General features: G+C 24.2%; 1 protein-coding gene across 5 annotated transcripts in view; it reads right to left on the bottom strand.

The window, feature by feature from the left end:
- The window catches only part of LOC127287030 (trichohyalin), a 34,403-nt gene extending 18,438 nt beyond the window's left edge, over nucleotides 1-15,965 (bottom strand). For 4 of the 5 annotated variants that reach the window (XM_051313733.1, XM_051313731.1, XM_051313729.1 and 1 more), the window contains exon 1: nucleotides 5,804-6,103. In XM_051313733.1, the coding sequence (XP_051169690.1) occupies nucleotides 5,804-5,882 (79 nt within the window). In that variant the 5' untranslated portion in view covers nucleotides 5,883-6,103. Of the gene's footprint in view, nucleotides 1-5,803; nucleotides 6,104-15,898 lie in introns of those variants that run through there. The other variant, XM_051313732.1, reaches the window with a different exon arrangement.
- Between the last annotated feature and the right edge of the window lie 296 nt (nucleotides 15,966-16,261).

A 16,261-nucleotide genomic window follows, 5' to 3' on the forward strand; every position in this document is an offset into this window, starting at 1 on the left:
TTGAATGAAGGAATTTTTTTTTAAATTGAAATTTGAATTTTTGGCACTTTTTTGGCACTAATTACGATTTTTGGGACTGTTTGGACAATGCAAAATCTATTGTAATCAACAGAAAAAAAACCTTTGGTTCAGTCACTATAGTTAATACTATTTAGAAGAAGTGTGCCAAATTTCAAAATAATCTGTTCATTAATTTTTAAGAAATAGTGGCTACCGACTTCAAAAGTAGAGTTTTGAGTACCTATAATTAATCCCATCACGTTAGGGTTTTCAAAAAACCTTTAAAAAAAACCCCAAAATTTGACCCCCAAATTTCGAAATCATGAAAAATTTATATCTCCAAGTCTTACCATGACTACTTTATGTTTTCGGGGTCGCTGAAACCGAATCTGAAGTCCGTTTAACCCCATCACGTCAGGGTTTCGAAATAACCTCAAAAAACCCAAAATTTTACCCCGAAATTTCAAAATCATGAATAATTTATATCTCCAAGTCTTACCATGACTACTTTATGTTTTCGGGGTCGCTGAAACCGAATCTGAAGTCCGTTTAACCTCATCACGTCAGGGTTTCGAAATAATCTCAAAAAACCCAAAATTTTACCCCGAAATTTCAAAATCATGAATAATTTATATCTCCAAGTCTTACCATGACTACTTTATGTTTTCGGGGTCGCTGAAACCAAATCTGAAGTCCGTTTAACCCCATCACGTCAGGGTTTCGAAATAATCTCAAAAAACCCAAAATTTTACCCCGAAATTTCAAAATCATGAATAATTTATATCTCCAAGTCTTACCATGACTACTTTATGTTTTCGGGGTCGCTGAAACCGAATCTGAAGTCCGTTTAACCCCATCACGTCAGGGTTTCGAAATAACCTCAAAAAACCCAAAATTTTACCCCGAAATTTCAAAATCATGAATAATTTATATCTCCAAGTCTTACCATGACTACTTTATGTTTTCGGGGTCGCTGAAACCGAATCTGAAGTCCGTTTAACCTCATCACGTCAGGGTTTCGAAATAATCTCAAAAAACCCAAAATTTTACCCCGAAATTTCAAAATCATGAATAATTTATATCTCCAAGTCTTACCATGACTACTTTATGTTTTCGGGGTCGCTGAAACCAAATCTGAAGTCCGTTTAACCCCATCACGTCAGGGTTTCGAAATAACCTCAAAAAACCCAAAATTTTACCCCGAAATTTCAAAATCATGAATAATTTATATCTCCAAGTCTTACCATGACTACTTTATGTTTTTGGGGTCGCTGAAACCGAATCTGAAGTCCGTTTAACCCCATCACGTCAAAGTTTCGAAATAACCTCAAAAAACCCAAAATTTTACCCCGAAATTTCAAAATCATGAATAATTTATATCTCCAAGTCTTACCATGACTACTTTATGTTTTCGGGGTCGCTGAAACCGAATCTGAAGTCCGTTTAACCTCATCACGTCAGGGTTTCGAAATAATCTCAAAAAACCCAAAATTTTACCCCGAAATTTCAAAATCATGAATAATTTATATCTCCAAGTCTTACCATGACTACTTTATGTTTTCGGGGTCGCTGAAACCGAATCTGAAGTCTGTTTAACCCCATCATGTCAGGGTTTTGAAATAACCTTAAAAAAACCCAAAATTTTGAAATCATACAAAATTCTTGACTCTAAGTCTTACCATGACTACTTGACCCCAAAAACATAAAGTAGTCATGGTAAGACTTAGAGAAAAGAATTTTTCCTGATTTCAAAATTTTTGAATCAAATTTTGGGTTTTTTTTAGGTTATTTCAAAACTCTGACGTGATTGGGTTAAACTGACTTTAGATTCGGTTTCAGCGACACCGAAAACATAAAAGAGTCATTGCCAGATCAAAATCAAAAAAAAAAAATTTTAAATTATATTTTTTTATAATTTTTTCACCCATGTAACCCTTCCTTAAAACGGTACTTTAAATTTATAAAATTTGATTTATAAATATTATTTATTTCACTATTTTCAAAATTAATAAAATATTTTAAGAAGTCAAAATTTTTAAATTGTTTTTTCGAAAATGGAAAATTTATCTAAAGAAAATATTAATATATAAAAAAATTTTATGTTAAAATCTTTGAAATGTTTGTCAGCACATTAAAGAGAGTGGAAAGAATTTGTGTATGTGTATGTATATGTGACAGAGATCAAGGAAGTAAACAACATTGATTTCTTAAAGCACTAGTCAGCTCAGATATACAGTTCACTATAGGTATATATGTCGTTCGCGAATCAGTTAAAAATATTTTTTTTTAAAAAAGTATATATATATATTTAACAATATTCCTTTCTCTTCAGCAAACAAAATCTAATGGTCTCTCTGCTAGCGTTCTTATTAGGAGACGTGAGTGTTTTTTTCCTCTTTTTGTTCATATAAATGAAAAAGAAAGAACGGGAAAAAAATCTGGCCTCTGGGTTTAGGTCGCAATTTATAAAGAAGAAGCTCACAGTAAAAAAAAAATGATCTCTCACTCTCTTTTCTAAAAATCTACACAAAAATAATTCAAAACCATCCTATATATATATATAAGATGTCGATTAAGGTTTGACAAAAAGGTACGATTAAAAATTCCATCAAGGCACAGCTTGACAGGTGGACTTGTACCTGGGGGTAGAGCCGGGAACACCAGCTGTCTCTGACAGAACAAGTTTATACCAATTGCCATGGCAATTGTATACAAGACAAAAAAAAGTTCCCTTGCCCTTAGTCATGCTTAGCAATAATTATATTCATAAACAGCTCCAAAATAATGGAAATAGAAATAAAAATTTTTTTTTTCAAATATTAAAAAACTATTATTTACATAGATTTTTCCTTAGAAAAATATATCAAGAAGATTGGCAAAGACGACAAAATTTTAGCCGCAGTGCGGACTCTATTGATTTTCCAATGTTCTCCCACTCTCTCACTCTATCTGTACATACTGACGGTTCACCGAGGGAAGAGCGCGCACAGTCAAAACTCTTAATAAAGCAGACGATGTAAATAAACAAGGCAATTCGTGTACGCATAATTTCACTGCGAGTAATTAATTTACACACACGTTTGCTTTCGAATTATCTACTGGACAATTACATCATGATTCTTGTCATTAAATTTTACTCGATAATCATTGAGAAAAATTATTTTATTCATTGTATAATTTAAATTTGTTCTTATATGAATGACAATTTCAAAGAATTGTTAATATTTGAGTTATTCTTTTTTTTTTTTTTTGAATTAAAAGAGAGAGAGAGAGAGAGAGATATTAATTCACAAACAAAAATATCAAATAGTAATAAATAGTTAATGATAAAATAATAATAAAAAAAATAATAACAATAATAATCAGAATAATAATTTTGATTTATTTAATCAATTGTTTGGATTAAATTAAATATATTTAAAACTAGTTTTGTAATTATTTGGTAAAAATAATTAATTATTACTTTTTATTGATTTCGTATTTAAATTATTTTCGAAATTTTCTCGAATTTATAATTTTATAATTGTACACTTTTCAAATGAATAATTTCATTTTGACAATATTCAAAATTAATCATTAATAATTAATTGGAACTACTAAGTACTTAATTATTATTGTTCTTATGTTGGTAAGTATTTTTGTTCCAGTCATTATCATATTAGCACAAAAATAATAATAAAAAAAAAAAAAAAAAAATTGACAGTGGAACCTCGATAAAAGTTGCGATTCTCGTTTAGCGAGGTTTTACTGTATTAACTTTTTAAAAATGTCACAATAAAAAAATTACAATAAAAGTACTTTTTAAGTAACTAAATTATAAATTATTTATTATAATATTTATATATTCTAATATTTATTTATAAGATTAATTTTCCATTTATGGAAATAAATATTGTTTTTGTATATATATATGACAAATTCTAATTAAAGTTCGACGTTTGATGAAATAAAAAAAAAAAAATTTGTAAAATAAATAATTTATAGAAAAAGTGTTTATAGAAAATAATTGTCTTTGAATTTAATTAAATTGTTTAAAAGCAAGATAATTCGTTGTGAGTAAAGCCAGAAGTTATACATTGCGAAAGCTCGTCTAAAAAAACTTTCAAGAACTAAATCGCAGTTGACAACAATGTGTTAACATGTTGTCAATGATTAATAATGAAACATTATTCAACTTGTTATAAATATAAAATAATTTCACAAGTGAAAATTACATGACTATATAATATTATTTTCTATAAAATAAATTTAAACCATTTTATTAAAGCTAAAACAAAAAATTTATTCTAATTTAAATAATTGTGATATTAATAAAGATTATTTAAATTAGAACATATTAAATTAATAAAAAAAAAAAATCATATAATTATAATAAAATTAAAAATAAATAGTGCTGTCAATAAAATTCACTTATTCCACAAATATATGTCTACAATATACTGATAAGAATAAAATTTTGAATCGCAAGATCAGCCGAAAATCAGTAGGATTGAGTTAATTTTTAATTTTGAAAACAGGTTTCCAGTGTCAACAGCCGATAAATCGGACTTCCGCGTATCCAGGGGTTTATCCGCGCAAAAAACTAGGTCATCTTGCAGGGGCTTCGGGAAAATTTTTTTTTTTTTTATTTTTCTCGCGCCTCGAAAGAATGATTTTTTTTAAATAAAGAAAAGAATGAAAAAAGATAAGATTTTGCATATATATATTCATAAATAAACAAGAATAAACTGGCTGCTTTTATCAGTTGGTTTGCCGACCTGAATATAAAAAAAAGAAAAAAAATTACTATAAATAGCGATTTGATCATATTATATATATATATACTGTCAGAAAAAAAAGAAATGATTTTCATTGATTAAGATTGTTTCAAATATATTAGCTACTGAGACGAAAATAATGATGATGTAAAAACATTTTAGAACGGGCGGTATGTTGTTAACTAGCAGCTGATTGAAAACAAAAAGTTTTTTTTTCATGTTCTCTAACGCAACTCGCGATAATTCGCTAATATGATCTCGGGCTTCGAACTTGTCATTGTACGTCAGATTCAATGTTTTCTCAAGGACATGACCTTTACGCCATATATTTTTTTTATTATTATTATTAATATAAAAATTATAAAAGTAATTAATTATGAGGTGTTAAATTCTATAAAATAGAAAGAATTTTAATTGAAAAAAAAATTTCCACTTTTGTACAAAGTTTAACAATTATATATCCTTTCCAAGAATGCAATTATTTAGAATCATTATTATAAAAGTACGCGGTATATTTTTTAATTTTCAATTTTTCAAAATAATTTTTCATTTAATAATTATATTTTTTTAATTGCATTTTTAAGTAATTCTCTTAAATAATTTAATTTAAATTCCATCAAATGAATTAACATGAATTATTCCTTTAATTAATTATAATTTATTTTATTAAATTTAAATTAAGACTTAAATTTTGTTAAAAAGTTTAATGATATGTTTTTCATTTTTTTTATAACCCTATAGAATTAAAATTTTGTTTTTCTTAATTAATTAATTAATTTATTCTAATTAACATAATTGCTATTTTTAATTAAATGAAATTATTTTTCTAAATTTATGAAAAATAAATTAAATGTTTATTCGTTATAAACTGAATGTTGTTATGACAGTATGCATGTAAACATGGATTTGGAAAAGTTATGTAAAACGAATGATAAATTTTCAATGCAAAAAAAAAAAAGGTGGAAAACAAGCTTATGTAAGTTAACGATAGTTAAAAGGAAAAAAAATTGTTTCAACGATATATTAGAAAATGTTAATTCACGCACCTTCGTTTGATGGATGCGAAGTCTCATCGAAGACCTCCCTGCACACAATAGTGGCAGCGCTATCTTGGGAAATACTCATTTTCCACGAATTTTTCACAAAAGAAATGTGTGTTTGTTTATTTTTTGAAAAAAGGCGGAAAATGAAAGGTTTAGTTTTCTGTTTTTCTTTTTTACATTATGTCCTTTAATTGACCGGCGGACTCGCGGCAATTTCGCGTTAAATATAAATAAAATTTTGAGGATCCTGTCATGTTGACGTTTGCGCGAAATCCGAACTGAACGACGGTCAATGTTGAATTCAAGTTGAATGTATATATATATAGGGGTAGGGGGAAAGTCGAAACGATTGCAGCGAACCCTTCTTTAACCAAGGAAAAATGGGGTGAAATATTAAGAACTCATTTACAATGTTTGATGGGATAAATTACTCTCCCTTTTACTAACAGCAGTGTTTAACGACAGCTGTTAAATTCCTGTTTTATCGACGAGTTTTATTTAGCAAAAATTATTATTTTTAATTTCTTTCTTTATAATTATTTTCCAATTTTATAAATATTTTAAATTAATTTTTAGTTTTTTTTTTTTTTTAAATAACAAATTTTTTGTCAACAGATTTCTGAATAATTGACAAATGGTAAGTTATCGTGCAGTTGAAATAGTTCGTCAAAATACCGTTATGTAGACTTTTTATTTTATTTTATTATTTCTTTATTCTTTTGTTTTTAAAAAAGCAATATTTTTTTTTTATTTTTTCTTCTATTTTTTAAAAATATTTTTTTGATTATCAATTTATTATTTTGTTAATAATAATTTATATATAGCTTTCTTTTTATTAAAAAAAAAAAAAGAAAAAATATTTAATTTTTATTTTGTGATTTATATATATATCATTCCCAGAATAATTAAGAAATAAACTACAAAATAATTATTGTAGAAATTTTTCTTTTATTTTTTAAAAATTAATTCCTAATTTTTCATTCTTGATTTTGTAAAGTTTATAATTGTGACGCGTCGCGAAGAATGGTACCTTAGAAGCAAATGAATTATAGGTTATGTTTAAGACAGTTTTACCTATTAATTAAAAGTTTCTTTTCGTTTCTGCAACATCAAAATCAGTTTTTATTGATTGTTTTATAGATATAATAAAGACCTAAACATCATTGGTTTGCATTAAAATTTAATCTTCTTTGTGTATTTTCACTTTCAAAGTTCAAAATATAAATTTTTTGCTTCTAAGGTCCCTTTCTTCGCGACGCGTTACATATGTAAATTAATTTAAATTTAAAAAACAAGTTAACTTTTTTTATTTCATTGAAATGAAAATCAAGTTTTTAATTTATTGATAAATAATAAATAATAAATAAATTTGTTTTTAATTTATTAAATGATTTGTTATGTTTGGTTCATTATACGAGAGTCAGAGATCCTGTTAGTGCTGCCACTTGCCGGCGGATATAAAAAAAAATATCTCCCCAAAAGAAATAATAAAAAAATATATATTTTTTAAAAATAGCTCAATTTAAGAATTGAATAAGAGTACATTTTTGAAATATAATTTCATTAAGATTTTAATTATAGTTATCAATGAAATTGAGTTATTTTTTATTTAAAAAGTCAATTTATTTTTAAATAATAATTTGCACTAAATAATTTATACAACTTTTGTATTATATTATAGTGTATATGTAATTAATAATAATGAAATTAGAGATTTTTATATCAAGCAAATATAATTTATTTGAATTAAATAAAAATATATTTGTTCGGGAGCTACCTAAATAATTATTTTATTTGGAACAAATAAGTAAATTTTTTTTTCTTTGCTTATAACTAAATAAAATTAATAACATCGAAATAATAACAATAATAATTTTTAATAAATAAACAAATTATTATAAATTTTTAAATTTTATTATGTTTATTATTATTATTGCGATACTGAAAAAAATTATTAAATACAAATAATCGATTACTTACAAACAAATATTTATTTGAATCAAATAAACTGTATTAAAGTCAATAATTTATGTTTTTAAAACGAATATCATTTAATAGAGATTGAAAAAATAATTATTTTCTATAGTAGTTAAACAACCAATTATTTGAATCAAATAAATTATTTATTCATAATTTATTTTTATAATCACTATTTTTGTCCATCATTTTAATTAGAAATCTAACGATCTTTGTGAAATATCGATTAGAGGAGGGGGGAGGGGGGGTATTAAAATTCTGTCTTAATTGGAAAAAAATATAAGCGGACAGCTTCGTTATACATAATATGCGAGTATTCAGCTTAACGACACCATACATTCTGTATAATAATGCTAGAAAATAATTAAGTGATAATGATATCTCATACATTTGACTTCCTTCATATTTATAATTTTATCGTGCAATGATGCAATCGTGTAAACCAAAAAAAAAAAAAAAACAACAAACAAAAAACTATGACCTAATGATGTTTATATATTTACGATATTTTTAATTACATTTAATCGGAAATTAATTTCTTTAACTATTCTTTTGTTTAAAAATTAATTTAAAAAAAAAATAAATTCTCAAAAAAAAATAATGTGCTGATTATGAAAAATTCTTTTTATTCATTTTCTAAAGAATAATGATTAATTTTGTTTTTATTGATTATTGATATAATGCGTAGAAATAAAATTGAAATAATCAATGACACAAAATGAAAGAAATTGCAAACGCACACTGAGAAAAAAGGTTTGAGCTGACAACCAAATATTTCATTCAATATATGTGCAACTAAAATTTTTTGGTTGACACAACTAAACTTTAGTTGACAACAACCAAAGTTTGTTTCAGACGACTAAATAAGAAAATGAAAAAGAATTTGGTAGTCCCAACCAAACTTTGGTTGATGTCAACTAAAGTTTAGTTGTGTCAACCAAAAAATTTTAGTTGCACGCATATATTAAATGAAATATTTGGTTGTCAGCTCAAACCTTTTTTCTCAGTGCATAATTGTATGACAAAAATTTTCTATAATAATAAAAATTTCTTGAAATAATTTGTCAAGTGTTTAAACATTGTATAAAATCTATAGTTATAGAACTTTTAAGGAAATTAAGTTTTGAAATTTTATTACAAAAATGGTAAAAGAAAATGTTTTCTTTTAAAGAAATTCATATTTTTTTATAAGAGGTAGACTATAAAATTGAATTTTAGTTTAAATATTAACTAATTTAAATCAATTACTGACATTTTGTTCTTAATTAGTCCAAATTTATTAATAAGTTAGCAAAAAAATTGTTTTAATCACTGAGAGAACGATATTTTTTTGTTTTATTAAATCATATTACCAATTCTTTAGTAAAATTTAACATCTAATTCATACATCCAGAAAAATGATTTATTTGAACCAAATAAAATATATTTGAGTTAAATAAACGTATATTTGTCTCAGAGCCTACTAACTTATTTATTTGGCGTAAATAAAAATTTTATTTGTCATAAATAAATTTTTGTTTGGCTCAAATAAATTTTTTATTTAAATGAAATAAAATACATTTGCAACAAATAAATGAGTTAGTAGGCTAGATTAAAATACAGTTAAAAATTTAAATAATTTAAATTTGGAGCATGAATGAAAAATTTTTCTTTCAAATAAAAAAATTCAAGTTAAAAACTTAAATTACTAAATTACTTTCTTAAATAAACTATACACGGATAGAAAAAGTTTGCTGTGGCAAAGAACTATTTGCTGTCACAGCAAATTACATTATCTAATATAGGGACAGCGAACAAATTTGCTGTGGGGTCAAAAAAGTTTGCTGTGACAGTAAATTTTTAAAAATTAAGACTGATATTGTTTATCATAGCAAACTTTTTTGTTGTCATAGAAAAAAAATTTATCTGTGGTTACTAATTTTGATAGATCCGATATAGCAAACATCAATTATCATTTGACAGAAATTCCTTTTTTTTCGTGTATATATCATTGATTGTTATTTTTTAAATAAAAAATGAAAAGAAAAACTTAAACTTTTCTTCACTTGGAAAAAATTGAAAAAATACATTTACAAAACTGAAATTTTAAAAATTCATAACTCGAAAATTTGTCAAAAAAAAAAAGAAAGAAATACATATCTCTTTTTTTTCACTACAGAACAAGAAAAAAATACATTTCGCCGATTTTAAAAGGTCGACTGAAATCTCACGTGAAATTTCCCATATGTTTATATATTTAACTCAAATATGTTATATTTGGTTCAAATAAAACATTTCTCTAGATGAATTATTCCATAAATCAACAAAAAAAAAAAATGTTTTATAAAAATTGTTTGTACAAATTTTTCTTTTCTTTAATATAAATGGTTACACTTTTTCTTTTATTTTTAAAGCCCTTTTGAAATAAAATTCTTATAACATTTTCAACAAAAAAAAATATATATATATATAAATTTAATTTAATAATGAAATAATTATTTCGTTTCATCAGTTACGAATAGTTCGATGATGAATATATGTAGATAAAAAAAAGGTTACTACTGAATTATATATACATATACATATTATATATAAATGAACGATTACCCTAATATTTTTGAACACTGTCGAAAATGCTCCTTCGAATGTGAATAAAATCCGTTACGTGACAGTGACAATGACATAGATGAAAAACATTTACTTAATGTGGGACAATTCTATTGGTAGTTAAGCCCTTTGCATTCACGCCGGGAGATCCCCTAATCTAGTATAACAACGTAACGACGTAACCTTGTTAAATAAATGTCAGGACACAAGCCCGAGGGGTGGCAACGGTCAGACCCTGAATAAAAGGGCCAACCCCTAAAAACTGGGCTAATGTACACGAGAATCAAAATGGTGGATAAAACGATCAGAACAAAATGAAAAAAGTACCCTCTTTATATATATAATATAAAAAGAACTACTGTTATTCTCTCCTTCTTTTTATTCTTTCCCATAAAAATTACAAAATTCAATAATTCAATTTATTATTAGGCATTAAACACTTATTTAATCAACAATAAAACTAGTTAAGAATTTCATTATGTATATATTTTGTTCATTTCACAAATGCGACGGACTTGACAAAAAATGTCTTGTATTTTTTATTTGAACCAAATATAATATATTTGAATTAAATAAACGTCATATATTCATCTGAGAGTCTATACTATATAGCCCATTTATTTGGCATAAATAAAATTTATTTGCAACAAATACCTAAATATTTAATTTATTCTGAGACAAATATTGAAACGAATATTTATTTAGCTCTGATAAATTTTTTTTTCTTGTGAGTATATGTTTAATAGTATTTTTTAAATTTTAAACATATATATATTTTAAAACACATATAAATCAATATACGTGACATTATTTCACATGAAAAGACAAGAAAACGGAAATTATTTCTTTTTTCTCTAATTTATAGGGAAAAAGCGTTAAAAAGCAAAAAATTTAATACATTGAGAAAAATATACGCATATATGTTATATTGAATGAAAAAAAAATCTGACGCAAGCATAAAAATTATTCAAAGCAGAGCAATAAAATATGCAATAGAATTTATATCGAAAATTAACATTATTATGGTAACAAACGACGTGATTTTTCCATTTCATATTTCAGATAAGAAACAAAAAAAAATAATAGGTATATTCTAAATTAAAGAATAAAAATTAATCTTAACTGCAATCCCTTGTATAAGATTATAATCCAATGAAATTTATCCTCTTATATTAGAATAAACAACTAGAATCTAATATTCTTGAAATAAGAATCATTTTTTTCAAAAATTTTTTTGTTGCAACAACAAAATCCCTTTATTTTTTCTATTTTGCTGTGTCAACCAAAAATTGGATACCAATTAAAATCTGATTGGGGTAATCAAAAGTTTGTTAACGTAACAAAAAAGTTTGGTTGACACAAACAAATAGGAAAAATAAAGGAATTATGTTAACAACTCAAACCTGTTTTCTCAGTGTAAAATATCATTTATACAAATTTTCATTCTTTCGAAATTCATAAGGTTAAAAACTTCTATTTATGTATTCTAATTTTATAAAATAGACAAAATTATACTAAACCAAATTTTCATCCAAAAGAAATTTTATTTTACCGAATTTTTATTTAACAGATTTACCATTTAACCAAATTTTTATATGTCAGATTCTCTCTTCTTTCTAGTTCTAAAAATTTTCCCTCAATTTAATTTTCATTTAAGTAAATTTATTTATATAACAGAAATTACATTAAAAGTTGTTCAATTATTGAATATTTATTTATTCTCTGATATTAATTTATTAAAATTTTTATTTAACTGAATTCTCATTTAATTTCAATTTAATTGAATGTTAGTAAAATTAAAAAATAAATTTTTAAAATTTATAAGTTGCATTTCTTTTATAAATATTTTATTAAATCGAATTTTTATTAAAGATAATTTTTATTTTAACTAACTCATTTGTCCGAACTTTCATTTACACAAATTGTCAAATTGATAAAATAATTTTTCATTGAATTTGACAGAATTTTATATCTTTGGTACAAACATTATTTCAGTGAGAAATTTTAAAATTAATTATAAATTATTAAAATTTTGATTGGTTATTTTAAAATTCTTCTAAAGGTAAAAAATGGCGGAATTCTTCGTTTTAAGAATTATTTGAAACGATAAAATTTTTAAATAGAAGTTCGAACAAATAGAGATTTGGTAAAACAGGGTGTCTAACAAGGATTGAGAAAAAAATTCCCTGACTTTTCCCTGACATTTTTTGATTTTTCCCTGACTTTTTAATAACCTTATTTCCGCTTTCTTTGGAGAAAAATATGGTTACTGACATATTTAACAATAAATTAATTTCTAATGGTGGTAAAAAATGGTAATAAAAACAATTTAAGTTTTTTTAGATTAAAAAATTTTTAAATTCACAAAAAATTTTAATTTTTGTAGAAATTTACAGAAATTTTTCTAACTTTTAATGAAATTTTCTGATATTCCCTGACTTTTCCCTGACCGTTAGACACCCTGTAAAAGTATAAAATACAAATTCTATATGTATATATATTTAAAAATATTCAACTAATTCGAAATTTTAGCAAATAAAAATTCTGCTCTAAATTAAAATTCTTTTAAGTAAAAATTGGAATTTAATATAAATTCGACTGAACGAAAATTTTGTTATAAATCTATAGATATATTCTTTTCTATTAAATTTTCTGTTGAATATATAAATGTTATGAAAAAAAATTTCGAATACCAGAGAGAATCTACAATAAATAATTCGGAACTCTCAAAAAAAAGTTGTCTACTACACTCAGAGAAATGGTATATTTGTCTCCGAGCCTACTAACTCATTTATTTGTTGCAAATATATTTTATTTCATTGAAATAAAAAATTTATTTGAGGCAAAAAAAAATTTATTTCTGACAAATAAAACTTTTATTTACGCCAAATAAATAAGTTAGTAGGCTCTGAGACAAATATACGTTTATTTAACTCAAATATATTTTATTTGGTTCAAATAAATCATTTCTCTGCGTTTAATGTAGAATTTTTCGGCTAGTTGAGAATTATCAAATAAATGAGAAGTAAGTTAACGAAACCTGACAAATCTATTTTTGAATTTTATTTTAAACATGATTTTTAAGAATAATATATTGTATGCTTAGAAATCACGTTCTATAAAAAAATTTACAAAAATTAATTAATTAGGTTTTGTTTACTTGCTTCTCAAATATTTGTGTCAAATGATCATTCCAAAATTAAATGGCATTTGTTTAAAATATACATAAATCACTAGTTCAAATAAAGTTTATTTCATTCAAATAAAAATTATTTCGTTCAAGTAAATATATTTATTTGTTAATAGCCAAGTAACAAATTATTCGAATTACCTATACATAAAAAATTTTTTCAGTGTAGAGAATATTTATGTGTCTCGTATAATAATAATCTTTAATTAGAAATATTAATGGAAAATAAGAATAAAAATAATAAATAAAATTTTCAAATTATATTTTTAAATAAGAGTTGAAATTATATTTTTTTAATTTAAAATATAATTTTTTATATGTTTATACCCAGAGAAATCTTTTATTTATACGTTTATTTGAGAGAAATAAAATTTATTTCCATCAAATAAAAATATATTTGACTCAGAGCCTAATAACTTTTTATTTGTTTAAAATAAAAAATTTAATTTAGCGCAAATAAAATTTATTTGGCTCTGAGACAAATATATTCCCTTTCTCTGGGTATATATAGAATACAATTTGCTTTCTAAATATTTTGTCAAATTTTAAACATCAAAAGATTATTTCCTAGCTTTTTAAATTTATATACCATTATGGATTCACTTCCGGAAGAGTTTATCTATTTCTCCTCATATATTTATCTTCTGAAATTTTATCAAAAAAAAAAAAAAAAAAAAAAAAAAAAAAGAAAAGAATGAATGTTCAAGATGACAAGGGCCTTGTTGTATATAGGGTGCGTTTCTTTTATATTCGTTAAATATATATGAAAAATATAATTTTAATACTTTTGACACTAAAGATGTTTATCTTAAAATCGGTTAGGTGCAAAAAAATTTTCCCGACAGATGTAAAATTCTCACCCTAATGATTATACAACGAAATCTTGATCTATACGACTGAACAACCCTTGTTTGGATTATACGCAGATAGATCTCATCTATAATGTGCAGGGTAAATGCTTCAAAACCTTGTTTTCAAATTGGACACGACTTTTCACGGCTTTCTAATTGAGGGTTCAACATTATATATACATATATATATATATATCATCAAAGTCATTGTTTCTTTATACAACTGTTGATATTTGATGATTAATTAAATAAAGGAGATCTCATTAAATACTTAAAAAAAATGACTTTATTAAATGTAGTGACAACATTAATTTTTATCAAGTGAATTAATCTTTCCGCACTCAGAGAAATTGTACATTTGTCTCCGAGCCTACTGACTCATTTATTTGTTGCAAATATATTTTATTTCATTGAAATAAAAAATTTATTTGAGCCAAAGAAAAATTTATTTCTGACAAATAAAATTTTTATTTACGCCAAATAAATAAGTTAGTAGGCTCTGAGACAAATATACGTTTATTTAACTCAAATATATTTTATTTGGTTATCAAATAAATCATTTCTCTGGGTGCGTGCAATTATTTTTTTTTATGAATACGTATTGAAAAAAAATATTTGTAAATTAAAAATATACAGTAGAAAAATTTATTTGATTCAAATAATCGTTTACTTGGATATTATCAAATAAATATTTGTTTAAAGAAAATAATTTTTATTTAAATTAAATAATTTTATTGTTTATTCGAATCAATAATTTCTGTATTAAAAAAAACTTTTTAATTGACTCTTATTTATTTATTTATCTCTTTATACACGGGCAATGACCTTTACTACAAAATATAATAAGGAAAGAATTTAAAGTAAAAACAATAAGTCAATCCAAGATAACAAGTAACCTCGTTCAAGCAAAAATTCAATTAATTTATATGTTACTTTAATTTATTAGAATACGAAGGTTAAAAGAGATTAAATAATACACGGAAAAAAAGGAATTGCTAACAAATGATAACTGATGTTTGCTATCGGATCTAACAAAATTAGTAACCACAGTTAAATTTTTTGCTATGACAACGAAAAAGTTTACTGTGATAAACAATATTAGTGTTAAATTTTAAAAATTTAATGTCACAGCAAACTTTTTTGACTCCACAGCAAATTTGTTTGCTGTTCTTATATTAGCTAACGTAATTTGCTGTGACTGCAAATAGTTCGCTGCTGCAGCAAACTTTTTCTATGCATGTAATTACTTGGATATATACAAATAAGTATATAAAAATGCTTGTATTTAGTTAACAGAAACTTTAAGGTTAGAAGTAAACATGTACAAGGAAATTAATAATTATAAGAAGAATTAAAAATAACATAAATATGTATTATGACAATATTTTGAATCATCTGCAGACAAAAAAAATTATACTAATACGAATTTGTATTTTCTATAGAAATTGCGAATTCTAAAATATATAGATATAGATAGGTAACTCATGTACTTACAAAGTCCTGGAGATAATTTATTGTTGAATGTCACCAACAATTGAATGATTTTAATAATTTCGACACATTAATAATTTTACATTTACTTTATTATTAGTAAAAGTTGATAAATTTATTAATTCGCTAGATAAAAAATTAATTTTTTACTTATTTAAATTTAAAGTATGTAGCAAGAAATACACCGCGAAAACCATGTGTTAAATTTAATAAGACTTACTACGCAAATTGTAGAAAAAAATTGAAAAAACACATTTATAAACTATAACTATTTCTAAAATTGAATTATTTCTTTATTTAAACTTTATTTATTAAAATTTCTACTAAAATTCAGATTCATGCGCACGTGTTATCCGCATAAAGTTA

Source organism: Leptopilina boulardi, unplaced genomic scaffold, assembly GCF_019393585.1.
Source record: "Leptopilina boulardi isolate dan_hultmark-lab unplaced genomic scaffold, ZJU_Lbou_2.1 LbouV2_367, whole genome shotgun sequence".
Taxonomy (NCBI): Eukaryota; Metazoa; Arthropoda; class Insecta; order Hymenoptera; family Figitidae; genus Leptopilina; species Leptopilina boulardi.